The sequence below is a fragment of the Protopterus annectens genome, chromosome 14.part0 (genome assembly GCF_019279795.1).
Source record: "Protopterus annectens isolate FY-2018-M chromosome 14.part0, PAN1.0, whole genome shotgun sequence".
Classification (NCBI taxonomy): Eukaryota; Metazoa; Chordata; order Ceratodontiformes; family Protopteridae; genus Protopterus; species Protopterus annectens.
Genome location: NC_056748.1, coordinates 143414324 through 143432166, shown reverse-complemented (window position 1 = coordinate 143432166; position 17843 = coordinate 143414324). Strand labels below are relative to the sequence as shown.

Genomic DNA, 17843 nt, shown 5'->3' with positions numbered 1-17843 from the left:
ACTACATAGTATAAAAGGTTAACAACAATATTAACACATTACACAAGAGACAGTCGCATTACATTTTACAAAGGGCTGGCCGGAAGTGCCCAGATAACAGTAATAAGACATTACTTTGTGTAGCACAGAGGTTAGTTAAAAGCAAAGAATAAATAAGTAAGACATAGTACAGACATGATGTATAATACTAGTGTTAAACGAAGCAAAAGACAAGCCAATAAACCAAAAAGAAGAACCACCACACTGCAGGACACAGAAATAATTATGTTAGCGCTTTTGTTTACTCAAAAAAGGCAAACTTCATCAGACAAATTTCGTTAAACAAAATAAATCCTTAAATAGGCAAAACTTAATTGACATCACTATAAATAATCAGTTAAAGGCACACTCACATTTAAAAGGGCAATACACTTAAAAATATATACATAAAAAATAATACACACCACCATAAAACCTACATAGGGCAAACAGTGGCTGCATGTATATACACTTACAAATACATAACATATATAAATATAAACCAAAGTAAAATAGCATTGTCTCATCAATGCTTTCATTTTAAAATACTTCCTATAGAAACGGAATCATTAAGGCCAGGAAAAACAAGGGCATTTAATTTTAGTTGCCACATTAGTGCCTTTTCATCCAATTTTATGGACATGGGCCCAGCCCTATCATTTTCATAAACTTTATCCATAACAAGGAAAAGAAACCTGTGGTCAGGATGATCTTTAATGTGTCTAGCTAAAGCATTATTTAGATTTATATAATGCTTTCTAAGTTGGGAAAACCGAGAGATCTCTTAAGAATAGGATCTACGAACACCTGTATGCCATTGAAAAATTAAATCTAAATAATGCTTTAGCTAGATACATTAAAGTTCATCCTGACCACAGGTTTCTTTTCCTTGTTATGGATAAAGTTTATGAAAATGATAGGGGTGGGCCCATGTCCCTAAAATTGGTTGAAAAGGCACTAATGTGGCAACTAAAATTAAATGCCCTTGTTTTTCCTGGCCTTAATGATTCCGTTTCTATAGGAAGTATTTTAAAAATGAAAGCATTGATGAGACAATGCTATTTTACTTTGGTTTATATTTATATATGTTATGTATTTGTAAGTGTATATACATGCAGCCACTGTTTGCCCTATGTAGGTTTTATGGTGGTGTGTATTATTTTTTATGTATATATTTTTAAGTGTATTGCCCTTTTAAATGTGAGTGTGCCTTTAACTGATTATTTATGGTGATGTCAATTAAGTTTTGCCTATTTAAGGATTTATTTTGTTTAACGAAATTTGTCTGATGAAGTTTGCCTATTTTGAGTAAACGAAAACGCTAACATAATTATTTCTGTGTCCTGCAGTTTGGTGGTTCTTCTTTTTGGTTTATAATGCTAGTGTATTTGATCATTACAGCTAATAAGATGAGATAATACATGGACATAATATGAAGCATATAGCAGGTTAGGTAGATTCTTTCTTTGCTGGGGTTGTGCATATTAGATACATATAGTTTGATCAGAACTTGTTTCACTATTTGCCACTAGGTTTAAAACTGCCTAATTTACACATAATCGTCGAAACTCAGCCTGTCTTATTTTATTATCTCAGTAAACGATTTGTCATTATGAAAGCATTTATGTAGAACTGCTGGTAAAAAATATAATTTGCCAGCCTCCTTTCTGAAACTGTATTATTTACTCTTGTTCCCTTAATGTGTAACTCCTCCGTTATCTTATTTAATTTAATTTTCTCTAGTAAATGTCCAAGTTGTTTTCTAAAAGTGACATTCTGTTATAATTAGTTGGTACTTGAACATACTTATGACTGTTATTACATCACGTCTCTAGAGAAGACCTTTTGTTATTTTCATTGTTGTGTTTTGTTAGATGTACTTTAGAAAGTGTTTGGAAATGAGGTAAAATGCAGGTGGTATTTGTCAAAATCTGCTTTTGTTTTAATTTAACCTTTTTAATGTAAATATTGCCCTGTATTTTCTAGTCTGTGAAAAACTATACAAAATGTCATGTGCGAAATGAACAGATATGCGGGAAACTGACAAGCTGCAAAAGTTGTTCTCTCAACCTGAACTGTCAGTGGGATCAGCGACAGCCAGAGTGCCAAGCCTTACCAGGTAAAACTAACTTTTGTTATACCAAGTCTTACCAGGTAAAACAAACTGTTATGCCAAGCCTTACCAGGTAAAACTAATTTTTGTTATACCAAGCCTTACCAGGTAAAAATAACTTTTGTTATGCTAAGCCTTACCAGGTAAAACTAACTTGTGTTGTGCCAAACCTTTCCAGATAAAACTAACTTTTGTTATGCCAAGCCTTACCAGGTAAAACTAACTTTTGTTTTGCTATGCCTTACCAGGAAAAGACAACTTTTGTTTTATTAAGCCTTACAAGGTAAAGAAAACTTTTGTTTTCCTAAGCCTTACTGGGTGAAGACAACTTGTTTTGTGGAGCCTTACCAGGTAAAAGAATATTCCAAGGTTTCAGCATTTTGAAAATGTAGATTCTTCATGTAGCAGTTTTATTTTTCTGGATATTGAGCACAGAAATGGTTTCATTTTATTGCTTCAGGATTCTTGGAGATGTTTGTTTCAAAACGGGCATGTTATCTGAGGATGATGTAGCCTAAACAATGTTTCTAAAGATGTCGGCTTGCCAGTTGTGATGCACTGGAAGTGGTGTATGTGAGTTAAAGTTAACAGTACTGGGCAAAGGATCATTGTCATTGCAATTTGTTATTATATGTCAGGCTACGAACCACTCGGCACAAACAATGGACTGATTTCTGTTTTTCCCAAGCCTTCAAATGTCAGGGGTACTGAACTTATTTTAATCAGTCCATTTTTGTCATTGCATTAAATATTCAGCATGATTTTAAAATTTATTTTACTGGCTGTAAAAAGTTATATCAACATAAAAAAATTTGGCTAGAAAATGTGAATGCAGACATTATTTACAATGTAATTGTGTATGTTAACGTATTCAGGGAAGTTATATTTCACAGTCCTAGATACATTTGAATAAGCTTGAGTTCATTACATGTCCTGCACTTTTCAGGCATTTTGTCTCCCACTGCTTTTGCCACCACTTAGGATTGGTGGTGCAAGTCAAAAGGCTGACATTACCTATGTATGCTGGTTGGTCTGAGTTATAAATCCTTTATGTACCTCTCACACCAGCCACACAACTTCCCATCACATGTCCATTAGCTTGATTATACCCTGGCTACTAGCATGTAGGTTCATAGGAGATTACTAGGCTAATGGCTCAAGAGACCTTTCAAGGTTAGCCAGTTTTACCCATTTTTCGGTCCCTACTGGAAAGATAGCAAGATTCAACAAGCGGGATTTTGAAAAGTTTTACAGACTGCCTGTGTCTGTAAGGAATATGGTCACCACCCCAAGAGTGAATTTGCAATTTCCCATCCATTGGTCCAGATTGCGCTTGAAGATGGTCGTGGAAGGGCTCTGCGTCACATGAATGGGAAGCCTATTCCAGAGGGGGAGCAATTTCTGAGACACACATCTGTCTTTCCAGCATGACCTTTTCACGTCAGAGATCAGGCTTAGATCTTTGGAGTGGATAACCCTCATGCAGTTAGTTTTGCCAAATATGCAACATTTCTATTAGAGCGGGATCAGAGGCTGCTTTGTAGGTCAGGCACAGATCATCCGTCAGTAATCGGCAGGAAATTGAATATAGTGATAGGGCTTTTAATCTGCCCATGTAAGACATGTTGGTTACACCCTGTATTTTTCTGGTGAGAAACCTCTGAGGATGCTCCAACTGTTGCAGGTGCCTGGTGAGGGATGTCATGTGTACTTCTGAAGAGACCAGGATTCAAGGTTTGCTGTAATTTTTGCTTACAGGTGCCTGGTGAGGTACATGCCATAGCGTGCACTGTACTCACTTATGGGTCTGATGAGGGCCGAGTACAGTTGTACTATGACATACTCAGATCCAAATGCCATGCCCTTGCTTATAAGCTTAGCCACATGGAAGGAGTTCCTGATCACTGTGGACACATGGTGGTCAATGTTCAGATTAATATCCATCTGACTACCCAGATCTCTCACCACTGGATCCACTTTTCGGGGATGGGGTGCTATCAGTGTTGTAATTTGCAGGAGTATTTCTTTTCCCAAAGAGTATTATTATGCCTTTAATTTGAGGCCATGGCTGTGAGAAAAATCATTAGTCTGCATTAGACCTTTCTGTAGAATATCAGCATCATTTGGGAAGTCAGTGATTGCCCGCAATATGCAGTCATCAACAAACATGGTCAGCCAAAGACCATCTGTACTTGCTTTGACATCTGAGAAGTACATCCCAAACAGGAGAGGGCTCAACACCGAGATCTGTGGTACTCCACTGGTGACTGACCTCTTGCTTACTCTAACAACATGTGTCCTATGCGTGAACCTTTTGGCTATCCATCTGGTGATTTAAAAGTTTATGCCCAGTTTTGTAAGTTTAACTGTAATACTTGAGTGGGGTATTGTGTTAGATATATTTGCCAGGTCAAGGTAGGTAGCATGCACTATCTTAACCTCATCCATGGCCTTGGTGACCTTCTCAAAGAAGTCCACCAGACTGAGCAGACAGGACCTTCCCCTGATGAAACTGAACTGGGTTAGGCTTCTCAGATTTATGGGAGTCAGTAGTTTCCTGGGTCTGGCGATGCTCCTCCCTTGTGCACAGGGATGATAGTTGCTGTCCTCCAGTCCAGTGGGACAAAGCCTGTCTGAAGACTGAGGTTAAATATGTGACTGTGTCGTCTGATATACTAGACCTTCAGTTTCACACTCCCTGTATTATGTATGAAATGAATTGCTTAATTCTGTGAAGCAAAATATACAGCATCATTTTATGTAGACTGCATTGGACTTGTATTTTAGTGTTGTGTAAAGCTGCAGGATTTTAATTTTCGTATTTCGTGGCTTTTTTCTGCCTGTCACAGCAGAATTATAAAACATTACTTTTTCAAAAAGATCCTATTCAGGCAGTACATGAAAATAACAGGACATGCTGGAGGGATAGATTCCTGTCCCAGAGACTTCCCAAACTCTGGAACAAGCTACCCATCTATGTCAAGCAAAGTTCCTCATTAGCACTCTTCAAGAAAAATCTTGATGAGTGGATGGGAAATAGGAAATACACCCCGGGGATCACTTCTGTGTCTCTGCTGGACAGGGGCACAGCAAAATAACTTTCTTGGGTGGCGTAAGCCAGGGAACCTTGTTGGCTAGGCTTACGTAGGCCCTTGGGCCAATAGCCTAGTACCTACCTATGAACCTATAATAGTAAGAAAAATGTTCTGTATTTGTTTCTGATGAGATGAGTCAATGCTGTCCATGTGATGATGTGACCTCCGGTAGTCAACACTGATGACACACCTCACAGTGTGGGTCAACTTAGGCACAGCAGGAGAGACCCAAAGGATAAAAAGCATGAAGAGAGAAAAAATGGATTGCAGATAATGGCAAAGAAAGAAGGAAAAGAAGTGTGTGTGGAGCGAAACACAGTGCAAACAAGAAATGATGGCATCCCAAAAAGCATGACTTGAAATATGACCGAAAGAAGAAAATGACTCCGCAAAGAAGGCAAAAGAGTACTCAGGAGTACAAGAAAAATGCTAAAATCGGGTAATAAATAGTCAAAGGAGGAAACTCAAACACAGAGGCCAGGAAGAACCTGAGTCGGCTGCCAGGTGAGGAAGGCCAAGACCAGGATTCAAAACGAATTGCCCAGGGGTTACATTGTGAAGGAGATAATTCTTCAAGTGTTAATATGTTGTTCATGGAGCATAAACTGGATCAGGGGTCAGTATGTTGTTTTCTCTGATGTTGAACTCCTTCATTGTTCCACACTGAAAATCATTCCAAGTACGTTTTCTGTTTTCATGTTCACATGCATTCACTGTGTGTGGGCTTTTTGTTTGTAACTGTGGAATTAGTATATTTAAGTAAAAAGGGTATAATTGGGATGCCTTCCAACATGGGAGGCACAAATGGGCTTGTTCCCCTGTAAAAAAATTCTTTTAGGCGGTTTTGATGACGTAATTTGTTTTTGGTTGAATCTTGACGTAATTTGTTTTTGGTTGAATCTTTAGGTAGTTGAAACTTGAAATATAGTGGAAGCATTTTCAGGCACATTTCAGAGAGTAAGTAAGGACTACAAACCTAAGAAAAAAGTTGATCAGTATTTTAAGGAAGCTTAGAGGTGAAAAACAGACACTAGAAGCACTGAGCAAGTTTCTTGTACAGAGTTCATGGGGAAAAAAGTCAGAAGTACCATACTACAAGTGGTTTGTAACATCCCAAACCTCAATGTAATCAGCCCATCTTCTGTCACATTCCTTCCTCATTTCATGTTTTTCTACACATTTCTTTAACCTTTAATGCTGATGCTTTATATAGTAGTTACAGTGTAGGTTTTACAGTTATAATGTAGCTTCTTTCTAGCACATTTTTCATTTAAAGGTTCAGATGGCAGTTGTAGTGCATTTTACTTTTAGAAATTTTGTTGGTATCCAGTAAGGATTTGCTACTGCTGAAGATAACTGGCCAGTTGAGAAGTGGTTAGTTAGTCTAGAGTATTCTAGAAAAGCTCAATTGCTGTATATATTTTTACTAAAAAAAAAAAAAAATGTGTACATTTCTACTTGTTTATTATTATGTGTATGTATTTTACTTCTGTTTTTCCTGACCTTATATATTATAATTTTTCTATCTTAGAGTGTGAATGTTGTAAACTGTAAACTGTAACTGGAGTTTTTCTCCTCAGGTCTCCACTGAAAGTGGGTTTCTGGCCATGCTGGACTAACCCAGTTAAATGTCAATAAATAAATATTCTCTATGGTCGAGATACTTGAGATTGGATAGCAGTTACATTTTTGGAAGGGGTTTAATTAAATTAAATTTTGTTGTAGAAATTCTGTTAACAACTCATGGTAAGAGAGGTAGCCACTTTGTGTTTTAATACAAGCTGAGAAGGAAGAGTTCATTTTAAGATTATTCAGTGTTACTGTTTTTTTCATATTTCCAAAGTTGGGTTGAGGGATGGCAGGTTTGTTGATATCTGAGAACTATAGCTTTGTATGTCATAGCTTTTTTTTTTTTTTTGTTATTGCTCATTCTAAGACTTTATCAGAGGAAGTTCAGATTGTTTTAAATAACACTTTCGATTCAGGAGTTGTTATCCAGCTGTTAAACTTTAGTTTAAGGAGCCTGATGATAACTGGAAAGCAGATGTTACACCACTGCATGCTAAAATCGAACTGCACCAAACTCAGTTGTACAGCAATATTTACATGAAGGTAATTGCTTGAGTACATGTAAAACCTAAAAACATATACTCTTAATAAAACTGTTTCTTTAAACATTATATTTTTAAAAAGTGACATTGGTTCATATGCAGTAACTGCAGAAAAACAAGTTTTTTTTTTTAATGGGAGCAAACCTGTTGCATCCCTCACAACTCAATTATTTTACAATCATCACTCCAAGGTCACTGTGCCATTGAGAAAAAAATCTGTTAAAACAATAATAATTCTGTGTCGCTCTTTCTTCAAGATGCTGCAGTTAAGGGTCCAGTTTTGGGTATTGCATTGCATTCTAGCCCAAACAGATCATTACAGTGAGTAGTGAACAAAGAAACACAAAGCAATAGTGCGTTGAGCAAAGTCAAAACAAGCAATCAAGTCTTGGTCACCTCAAGGGGGAACACCTTGGTTATAAGATCCTGTAAGCAAATATCTCTTCAAAACAAGTTGCGTGTAAAAATGGTCATATAGTCTCACTGCAAAGAAGAGTTATAAATACTTAAGCTGAATAACAGAGATATTCCCATGAAATGCGTTAGTTCCTTCTGCATGTTACCTCTGTGGCATCTGGAAGGACTGTATTTGTATGTAATTTTGATGTAATTGGGTAAGAAGAAGGTTTAAAGGTGGAAAAAAGCTTCAAAAATCTAGCGTCATCAGTGGCTCATTTTACTTAACCTTAATCTAGCTTGAAGCTTTGTTTGTTAGGCTTCAAATAGCTAGATTTTCTTTTATTTTAATAAGCCTTGACCATAATAGATGATAAACAACTGGAATTTTTCTTTTCATTAGTAACCCTCATGTAGGACATTTTTGTAAGCTATGGTGAAGTTCGGTATACTGTATATGCTAAAGGACATAAAACGTTGGAAAATGCAGAACTTGAAATGATTAGTGAAATTGTAATCATTTGACAGAGCAGTAAAAAAAGTTTATAAGTGGCACTTCATCAGTAAATAGTGGACTTTATTATTGTCACTTTTTGTTATTCACTTCTGCTTTTACCAGTTATGTGGCTTTCCTAGCTCACAGTCTAAGATTTGGGGGCATCCATTTGACAAGGGGTAAGTTAAGTCAGTAGTATTTTTTAACTTGGTGTCACATAACCTGGCGGAAGCTTCTAGTTATACATCTGAAATACTTAAGTACAAAAACATATATGGCGTGCAGATGTATCTACGTTCCGTGAAACTAGGAATAAAAAAAAAATGCTTGTAGTCTTTGAAATGCTAAACATGTTTGAATACTCCCTTTGTCTTGGTAGAGGAATTTTGCATGAATTCACAGCTTGATTCTGATGCAAATGAAGATACTTATTCTGATAATAAAATATCATAGTCTAGTTGATTTAAGTTTGTGGTATCACGTTAGTGTGGGATGGCTAGAAAGCTCAAAAGCAAAGCAAGAGATTTTCATATTGCCTCGCAACTTTGGAACATGAGGGTTCAAGAAGTTCTGACAACGAGTGGACGACAGCATGAAAAAGCTGAATTCTGAAGAATGCGCTAACAAATATGGTGCGGGTCAGGGATTTCCTGATGATGTCATGAAAAGGCTGAATTCTGAAGAATGTGCTAACCAATATGGTGCGGGTCAGGGATTTCCTGATGATGTCATGAAAAGGCCGAATTCTGAAGAATGTGCTAACCAATATGGTGCGGGTCAGGGATTTCCTGATGATGTCATGAAAAGGCTGAATTCTGAAGAATGTGCTAACCAATATGGTGCAGGTCAGGGATTCCCTGATGTCATGAAAAGGCTGAATTCTGAAGAATGTGCTAACCAATATGGTGCGGGTCAGGGATTCCCTGATGTCATGCAAAGGCTGAATTCTGAAGAATGTGCTAACCAATATGGTGTGGGTCAGGGATTTCCTGATGGCATGAAAAGGCTGAATTCTGAAGAATGTGCTAACCAATATGGAGCGGGTCAGGGATTCCCTGAGGTCATGAAAAGGCTGAATTCTGAAGAATGTGCTAACCGATATGGTGAGGGTCAGGGATTTCCTGATGATGTCACCGTTGGCCACCACTGATTAAAAAAACTAAATCTTTCTTGTTTGGACTGCATATGTTGAGGTTGGTATAAGAACACAGGTGGTGATGGTGTGGGATATTTGCTAAGAAAATGACAGTGAAGTGAAGGAGAGCTCAGAGATAAGTTAGGAGACTGGGGACAATTTTAGGGAGTAAACCCTAGACAGAATGGGTCAAAGATGTCGTACCTGATGTTATGGACAAGGAGGTGAAGACAATACGAAAAAGAGAAATCCAGTGCGGGTACACTGCATTCAGGGATGATTGATTAGGGCACCTGATAACACGAAAAAGAGTTGGAAAGGAGGAGTTCAGGAAGTAAAGGAGGCATAATAAAAAGAGGCAAGCGGAAGGGAGCAAAGAACGCAAAAGTAACAAAGACATATTTTAGAAAGTAGCCATCAGTACAGGTCAGTAGGTGCACCAAACGTTCTGTATGTATATACCAGAAAGAAGGGCGGGAGGGGCAGACATAGCCGAGCAAAGGTGAGAGAGAGAAAACAGAAAACTGACAAAAAGCAAGAGGTAGTGAACAAACAGCTTGCTTTGGTTTTTGCAAAACAAAGCAAAGGAATGATGCCATGCTGGGATGTAGAGATGGAAGTAGGATATAGTGAAGAAATCACTGGGCAGACACCAGGACAGACAGGGAGGGAGGTGAAAGTTAACTTGTTCTGTTGATGAAGACTAGAGCATAGGGACCAGATGGTCTGCCTTCCAGTTTCCACAAAAAATTGAAGAATTGGACCGTTGTGCTGGTAGTTGTAAATCTTTATTGAGGGTTTTGACAGCTCACCAGCCATTAAGAGAAGTTCTTGAAAGTGGGAAAACTGGTAACCATAGGCTTTATAGCCTAAAAACAGTAATAGGGAACGTTCAGGATAGAACCTGGAAAGAAAGGCTAGTTGCTTTCCTAGGAGCCAGGCAATCTTCAAGACAACAATCACTATGGTTTAGTGTCCATTATAAATTATCAGACAAACCAGGAACAATTTTATGACTGGGTTACAGCAGGAGCTGACAAGGAAATGCTGGTTGACATAATAGCTGGACTTCCTCATGGCCTATGAAATTGGATAGAGACATGATTAGATTGTAGAGCCTAGATTGTCGAGAGGGATAATTCAAGAAAAACTGTTGACAAGTAGAGCTCAATGTGGCTGATTCTGGGTTCTGTACTCTTCATTATGTCCATTATAGACATGCCGGAGTAAATAGATAGTATGTTCGACGTGCCAGAGTAAATAGATAGTATGTTCGACGTGCCAGAGTAAATAGCATGTTCGACGTGCCAGAGTAAATAGCATGTTCGACGTGCCAGAGTAAATAGCATGTTTGACGGGCCAGAGTAAATAGCATGTTCGACATGCCAGAGTAAGTAGATATAGCATGTTCGATGTGCCAGAGTAAACAGATAGAATGTTCATGCCTTTTTGTGATGCATAGGAGAAGCAGTGAAGGACAGCAGGGGAAGAATTTGGAAAGATTGTCCAAGTAGGCTGAAAAGGAGTAGATGAGGTTCATTGTAGACACATGCACTGTACTTCATCCAATTGCAGCAACTCTTGTATGCAATATCCATTGGGGTGAGGAAAAAGCTGATATCAACAGAGCAGAAGAGAGATCTTGGACTGTTTATTAAACATGCACTAGTTCACCAAGAGCAGAGAGGGAGAGAGAGGACAGAGACATTTGCCAACAGAATACTGCAATATGTCGTAAGTGGAATAGATTGCAGAAACAAAGTAATGCTTCTAGTACAGTGCACTGTGGACAAGCTGAATATGTTGTGTAGTTCTGAAGGCCACCGTAAGAAAGGAGTGTTAGGCTATTGGAAAGAGTCCAAAGGAAGGCCTCCAGAATGGTACAGTGGCTGGAAAGCAAAGGTTAAAGGGCTAGCCACTAGAAAGCAGACATGATTGGGATAAATATTGATGAGATATGGCTGTACAAAGTTATGTCAAGGAGATGTGAAGGTGTCATAATGAACAGGAGGAAGAGAGGAGAGAGGCAATAGACGGAAGGAGCAAACTGTTCTGTTTATCTACATAAAGTACTTCCTCATGGAAAGGGTTGTGATTGCATGGAATTAGCTGGATGAGTGGCTGATGCAGAGGGAGGATATACCGAAGCATTAAGGAGAGCATAGAGCAAGTAGGGAAGAGGTGAGGGGGTAATAAGAATGGGGAAAAGGTTCAGTGTCACATGCTGTCAGCAAATGTAATGGATTATCTGTAATCATTTAACATTTCACTATGGTGTTATGTTACAACAACCATATATATCTGTGAAAGTATTTTGCATAGTTTACTGTCGCGAATGACACACACCAAAAAAAAAAATGTTCATTTGAGTGACTCACAACACCGAAGACGGAAGACTAAGTAGGTCAGTATGTCGAATATCATGCCAGTTATTCGACATACTCTTTCCCCAGCACCTCTTACAACAGTAAGTTAAGTTCTGCTTGTCAGCAGTATGAACGTACTGCACAACACTGAAATTCATATTCTGCAGGTGGGCAAGCCCCCCCTGCATCCACTGGTGGGGGGCTGTGCACCCCACCCCCTGCAAATTATATACTGCAGCTCTGAGATCACACTACAGTGGGGAAAAGGGTAAATTTTCCGATCTGCACTGTACTGCGATCTCTAGTAGTAAGGTCAACCGCATATGTGCGAATGTACAGTGCATTTCCTGAACCGGAGACTCGCAAACATGAAGGTTCGGCAACACAGGATTCAGCCAACTCTAATTCTACATCCGTGTTCGCCGAAACTTCATTCGTTATTTTGATGGTAAACCCTTTTCCTTGATCAACAGTAATAACATGCTGAGAAGGCAGGATTGTTAGTACAATCTTGAGTATACGTGACAGCATTTTATAAGTTACCAAGTTTATGCTCAATCCCATAGAGGAATCTCGGAATTCGTTGTTCTTTAATATTGTGTGTGTATCAGGGAACATGAGTGCTATCAGTAATGTTTACTACAAACAATATAATTAAGTGTTAAGAAGTGGGAAGATGGTCTCAATTAAAAAAAAAAAAATAAGCTGCTGACAACATTTGATTGACATTTATAATATGGGAGTATTGCTAAACTTGAATGTTTTTGTAAAAGCTATAAATAGAGAAAACTCTTACATTGTTTTCATCCTACATGTGGCGTGTTGCTGCCTGCTTTAACTTAAATAAGTGTACAGTAACATGGAGTAATATAACAAAGTATCAAGCATTGTGTCACGAGAGATCAGAAAATAATGCTATGGTAGTCCATCAGTTGTTAATATGCTGAGATATACCTAATCATGTTTAGCTCAGTTGCATTTTTTGATTGCTCTGATATTTTGTAGGTATGGCATAATCTTCCCATGTTTTATTTTTTTTTTGTACAAATGCCTTGTAATGAAGAAGCTGTTGATTGCAACATGCAGTCACGTAATGACCTCTGGTAATAGCATTTTAACATTACTCTCTTTGATTGTGCAAATGCCAACTAAAAACAGGCTTTGCAGTTTAAGAAAACATGCTTGGCATCATACATTACAAAATATTGGATTTTTAGCAACAGTGGTGAACAATTGCATTATGCCACTAAAAGTCACGATTTCCATACGTGTCTAATTTGATCTTATCAGTTATTTGTTGTTCGTGTCGGCAAGCTAATTCACATTGGCAGTTTTCAGCTGTGAAAAAGGTTAGCAGCAATATGGGATTGCACATGTGACATTTAGAGTCACAGCTCAATGGAAAATAAATAATTAAAAAAAAAAAAAGTCAAGGGAGGAACAGATGATAAATCGGCTAAAAGTAAGAGTAGGTTCCATCATTTTATGCACTCACATATAAGTCTTCCATTTGAAATATGATATAAAGTTATGCATAAATATGGCATCTTTAGACTTCCTGATGTATAAGGGGAAGTGGCTATAGATGGGAGACCAAAGGACAAGAATTTTTGTCACACGTTTTCAGTTGTCTTGTAATGAGATATTTTGATTTATTTTTTCACCCCTAGATCAGAGGGCACTTGGAGAATTGTGTATAGCTAGATGGTTGGCTTAGAGAGGCTTTAATGTTAGTACTGAATATAGAAGTACAAGGACTGTAGTAGTTATGTCTGGTTTCTCTGAGAGTGGAATTCAGGCTACTGTTTCTGTTGTACACACTGACTTCAGAGTGAAAGGGAAGATATGAAGCCTACAGATGTTATCTCAAATCCAACACCAGTGCAGAAGAACGCATTCAGAATAACCAGTCGGCCTTCACTTCCTCACTCATTTTTATATCTTTACTGAACAATCTGGGGAGGTTTTGCTGCTGTCCTAAAATTACCCATCTGCTGTATTTTAAAAGGTGTTGGTATAAAGGTTAAGGTGTTTACCTCACAGACATAAAGTATAATGTTTGATTCTCACCTTTGAAAGGGAAATTTTCTAGGTTTAAAAATGGTCCAGAAGGGCAACTGGCCTTGTACTTACTTACGACTCTGTGTTCTGATTCCCCTTTTCAGCCTTGGTAGCAAGAGGTAGACACATGTAGGTATGGCACCATTCTGACAGGTAGACACATGTAAGTATGGGAGCATTCTGACAGGTCAATACATATAGGTACAGCACCATTGTGACAGTAGGGGAGGCTTTTCCATTGGGCCTACCTTTAAGCAGCACTCTTGGGAGCATGTCAAACAGTGTGTTTGCGCACGTGCATGCATGTGTGTGTGTGTGCATGTTTGCACGCATGTGTGTGTGTAACCATGCCACACATTGTTGTCAGTGGTCGTGTGTGTGTGTGTGTGTGTGTGTGTGTGTGTGTGTGTGTGTGTGTGTGTGTGTGTGTGTGTGAGTAACCATGCCACACATTGATGTCAGTTGTCGCGCACGCGTGTGTGTGTGTGTGTGTAACCATGCCACACATTGATGTCAGAGGTCACATATGTGTGTGTGTGTGTTTGTAACCATACCACACATTGATGTCAGTGGTCGCGTGTGTGTGTAACCATGCCACACACTGATGTCAGTGGTCACGTGTGTGTGTGTGTAACCATGCCACACATTGATGTCAGTGGTCGAGTGCGTGTGTGTGTGTGTGTGTGTGTGTGTGTGTGTGTGTAACCATGCCACACATTGATGTCCGTGGTCGCTTATGTGTGTGTGTGTGTGTGCAACCATGCCACACATTGATGTCAGTGGTCGCGTGCGCACATGTGTGTGTGTGTAACCATGCCACACATTGATGTCAGTGGTCATGTGTGTGTGTGTGTAACCATGCCACACATTGATGTCAGTGGTCACGTATGTGTGTGTGTTATTAACTGCATGAAAAGAGGTACAGAACTCTATATCAGGTGACACATCCAGACAAGAAACAATCCCCTCACTCCCTCCCATGAAAAGGAGAGCTGGCCAGAACAACTAAGCCCAACCCTGACCCATGGTTTACTATTGCGACAAATGTCACCAGCATCCCAGATGGCACCTGTCCAGTGGTCAGCCATTCTGAGGAGTTAATGGCATGATTGTGTTTGTATTTTGGTGCCTAATGAGTTAAGATGCTGGCAGGGTTCTAGGCATTTGTTTTCTTATACCAGCCTTTCCAGACCTTGTATATCTCATCTGTGGGCCACCTGCTTACCCTAAGCAGGCAGTTAGTGGCTGAATTATCCAGGATCTGGAAGTCCATATTGTGGATAGTGTGGATTTGTTTTTGAGAGAGCAGTGTGAGAGTTATTCTGTATCGAATGAGTAAGAGAAGTCAGCCAATGAGAGAGCAGTGTGAGAGTTATTTTGTATCGAATGAGTAAGAGAAGTCAGCCTAATCAGCTTTGTACTGAGTTCAGTGTGGGCAGAGAAGTTTGCTGCAGAGACAGGGCTGACCGTCTATACACAAGGTGTAACATCAAATATAAGGGGCTGCCTCATTCAGTGTGACACCTGCAAAGGTAGCAACTTTGGGTTACATTTACATGTTTTAAGTAAAAACAATGAATTTGTTTACATTGAAAAGTGTCTTGAAATGCAAGATAAGTAAATTGAAATACGAAGTAGACTAAGTCTTATTTCTGGAGAAATGTGAACTTCAAAGTCTTAGTAGTAACTTGTTTCATGTTTTCAACATGTGTTTGTGATCCAGTTGTGGCATGTCCCACACTGGATGGCTGACTGCCCTGAAACATTAGGGTCGAGGTGGTCAGTGACAAGTGAAAAAAGAAGGGGCTCACACAGTGCTGTTTGTAGACATTAAGAGTTGATGGTGTCGTCATATTCAAAGGTGTTTAACTTCAAAAGAGTTTGGTTTTAATTGCGTCCTTCATTGCAGAGGCCTTTAAGATGAACCATTCTTTGTAGTACAGTAAACAATCAAAAGGCAAGCGAGTCCATCAAAGGTAGAAGTGGTGCATTCATTTAAGGACCACAAATCTATCATGGTACAGTCTCTGGGGAGAAGTATGTGCTGCCCTCAGGGTCATACACCATGTTATTCAATATGTTTTCTTCTTAAGTTTGGTGAATACCTTTCCTTAGCAGGAAAGTAGATGCTTTGGAAGACTTATGGCTGAGTACTGTGTGGCTACAGTACTAGCCCCCCCCCCCAAGTCTGAGGGCATGTTTGTAAACAGTGGATAGCAATGCTATTAGCAAAGAGAGTAAAAGCAAGTGTTTTAACAGAATGTAACAAAGAAATATGAAATTATACTAGGAACTACAGGTAGGGAGCATGATTTAAAAGTAGTTTCAAAATGGTTACTGTATTGGAAAATCTACAAGCACAGAGTGAATTAATGGTGGATGAAAACGCGTGATACAATAGAGGTTTTTAAACAAAATGTCAGTAAAAAGTAGGAATTATGGAAGTAGTTTGCTTTACAGAAGTAAATGTTACATTTCTAAATGCGCTAGCTGATATGCCTATAAAGTGGGATACTTTCATAGTGGGGGTTTCATTTAGCCAACTGTTAATTAGAACATGTACAAGGCATACACCACAAATGGTACGGATGCCCTGTGGTTCATTGACCTAATTAATGCAATATTCTGGGAACTTAACTAACAGGGGTGCTCAATTTCTGGGTCTTGTTCTAACAAGGATAGCATTCCTCTTCACCCCCCCGAAATATACCTTGATCACTACTCAAATCCAGTTACAAGGCAGGGGTCTCCTAGCCACCTGGCAGTGTAAACCTTGGCTCGAGACAATTGTCACTGTTGTTGTGACACTCCGACCCTCTGTGTAAAAATGGGAAAAAGGGGTTGAGAATGGCTGGAAAGATGGTCTTCTCTGTCAAAAATCACAATCACCTCATTAGTAAACAGTTTTGAGTTTAACGACTTGACAATAAAAAAAAACTTAAAATTCTATGATGAGCTTTTGAAATTCAATTGTGATTAGGGTTGCCAATGTTTCTTGTCAAGAATTCTGGACATGTACGTGAAAGCAAAATGCATGCAGAATAGAAGTGTGTGTTTAATCTCTCCTTGAGGGGATTGTTGTACAATATTACTGTGCGCAATCAAATTATTGTGTTCTTCAATGTCGGTGACAGTGTCCCTTAATTCTGGACTGTCCAGAAAAATTGTGGACAGTTGGCAGCCCTAATTGTGATACCTCCACCCCCCCCCCCCAACCAAGCAGTGGACACCTCTACCTTAGAGTTTTATTTATGTAGTTGTCATTTGTTAACTGGGTTGGGTCCACCTGAGCCAGTGGCCCATTTTCAGTGGAGACCCGAGGAGAAAAGCTCCAACTTACAAACAATACAATACAATTTGTGAAACATTACAAAATAGATGATATACATTGTAGGAAATATTCTACAGACTAGAATAAAAAAAATAAGTTACATTCATAGCAAAACGTACTCTAGTAATTTGCAGGTAGGACTGCATGAGGACAAAATGAGTAAACACAATCGAGGTTTTACACATTAGAATTAGACTGGTATTATGTAAACGAAGTATGTAGGTGAGAAGCCAGTATAAATGGTGTTGCTGCTGTCTACAGAGTGTAGGAAGTTATTGTAAGAAGCAGATTGAGAGTCATAAGTGTCAGAGAGGAGTCAATTAAGACAGCTTAAGTAACAATAGGAGAGATAGCAAAGAGGTATTGGGTAGAGGCAGTGGGGGGGTTTAAGTAGGATCTTGGCAATGGCACATGCTGACATTTAGGGGGAAATTTTTTAGTTCACATTTAGAGATGTGTGCTAATAATGGTTTGGATGTTAGTGTGGAACTTATTCCAAGTCTGGGACACACTGTTTTTGTAAAGAATTGTGCCAATATTTTTGTTGGGTTTGTAGGTGTCAAGTGTGATACCCGTTCACTGGCCCAGAAGTCAGGGAGCCTTAATCCTCACCACTAACACCAGTGAGGGGCGTCCATATAGGGAAAGGAAAATAAATACACACACACATAATAAAGTACAATTTCCCTTAAAAGCACACAGAGATCACAGTCAGGTTTCT

At 38.9% G+C, this 17843-nt stretch overlaps 1 protein-coding gene across 1 annotated transcript in view; it reads left to right on the top strand.

Annotated features, from left to right (window-relative positions):
- The window catches only part of ATRNL1 (attractin like 1), a gene marked incomplete in the record, with an annotated part of 6064901 nt that overhangs the window by 2468955 nt on the left and 3578103 nt on the right, over window positions 1-17843 (top strand). Inside the window, 1 exon segment of the mRNA XM_044055896.1 lies at window positions 2005-2137. Within this exon segment, the coding sequence (XP_043911831.1) occupies window positions 2005-2137 (133 nt within the window).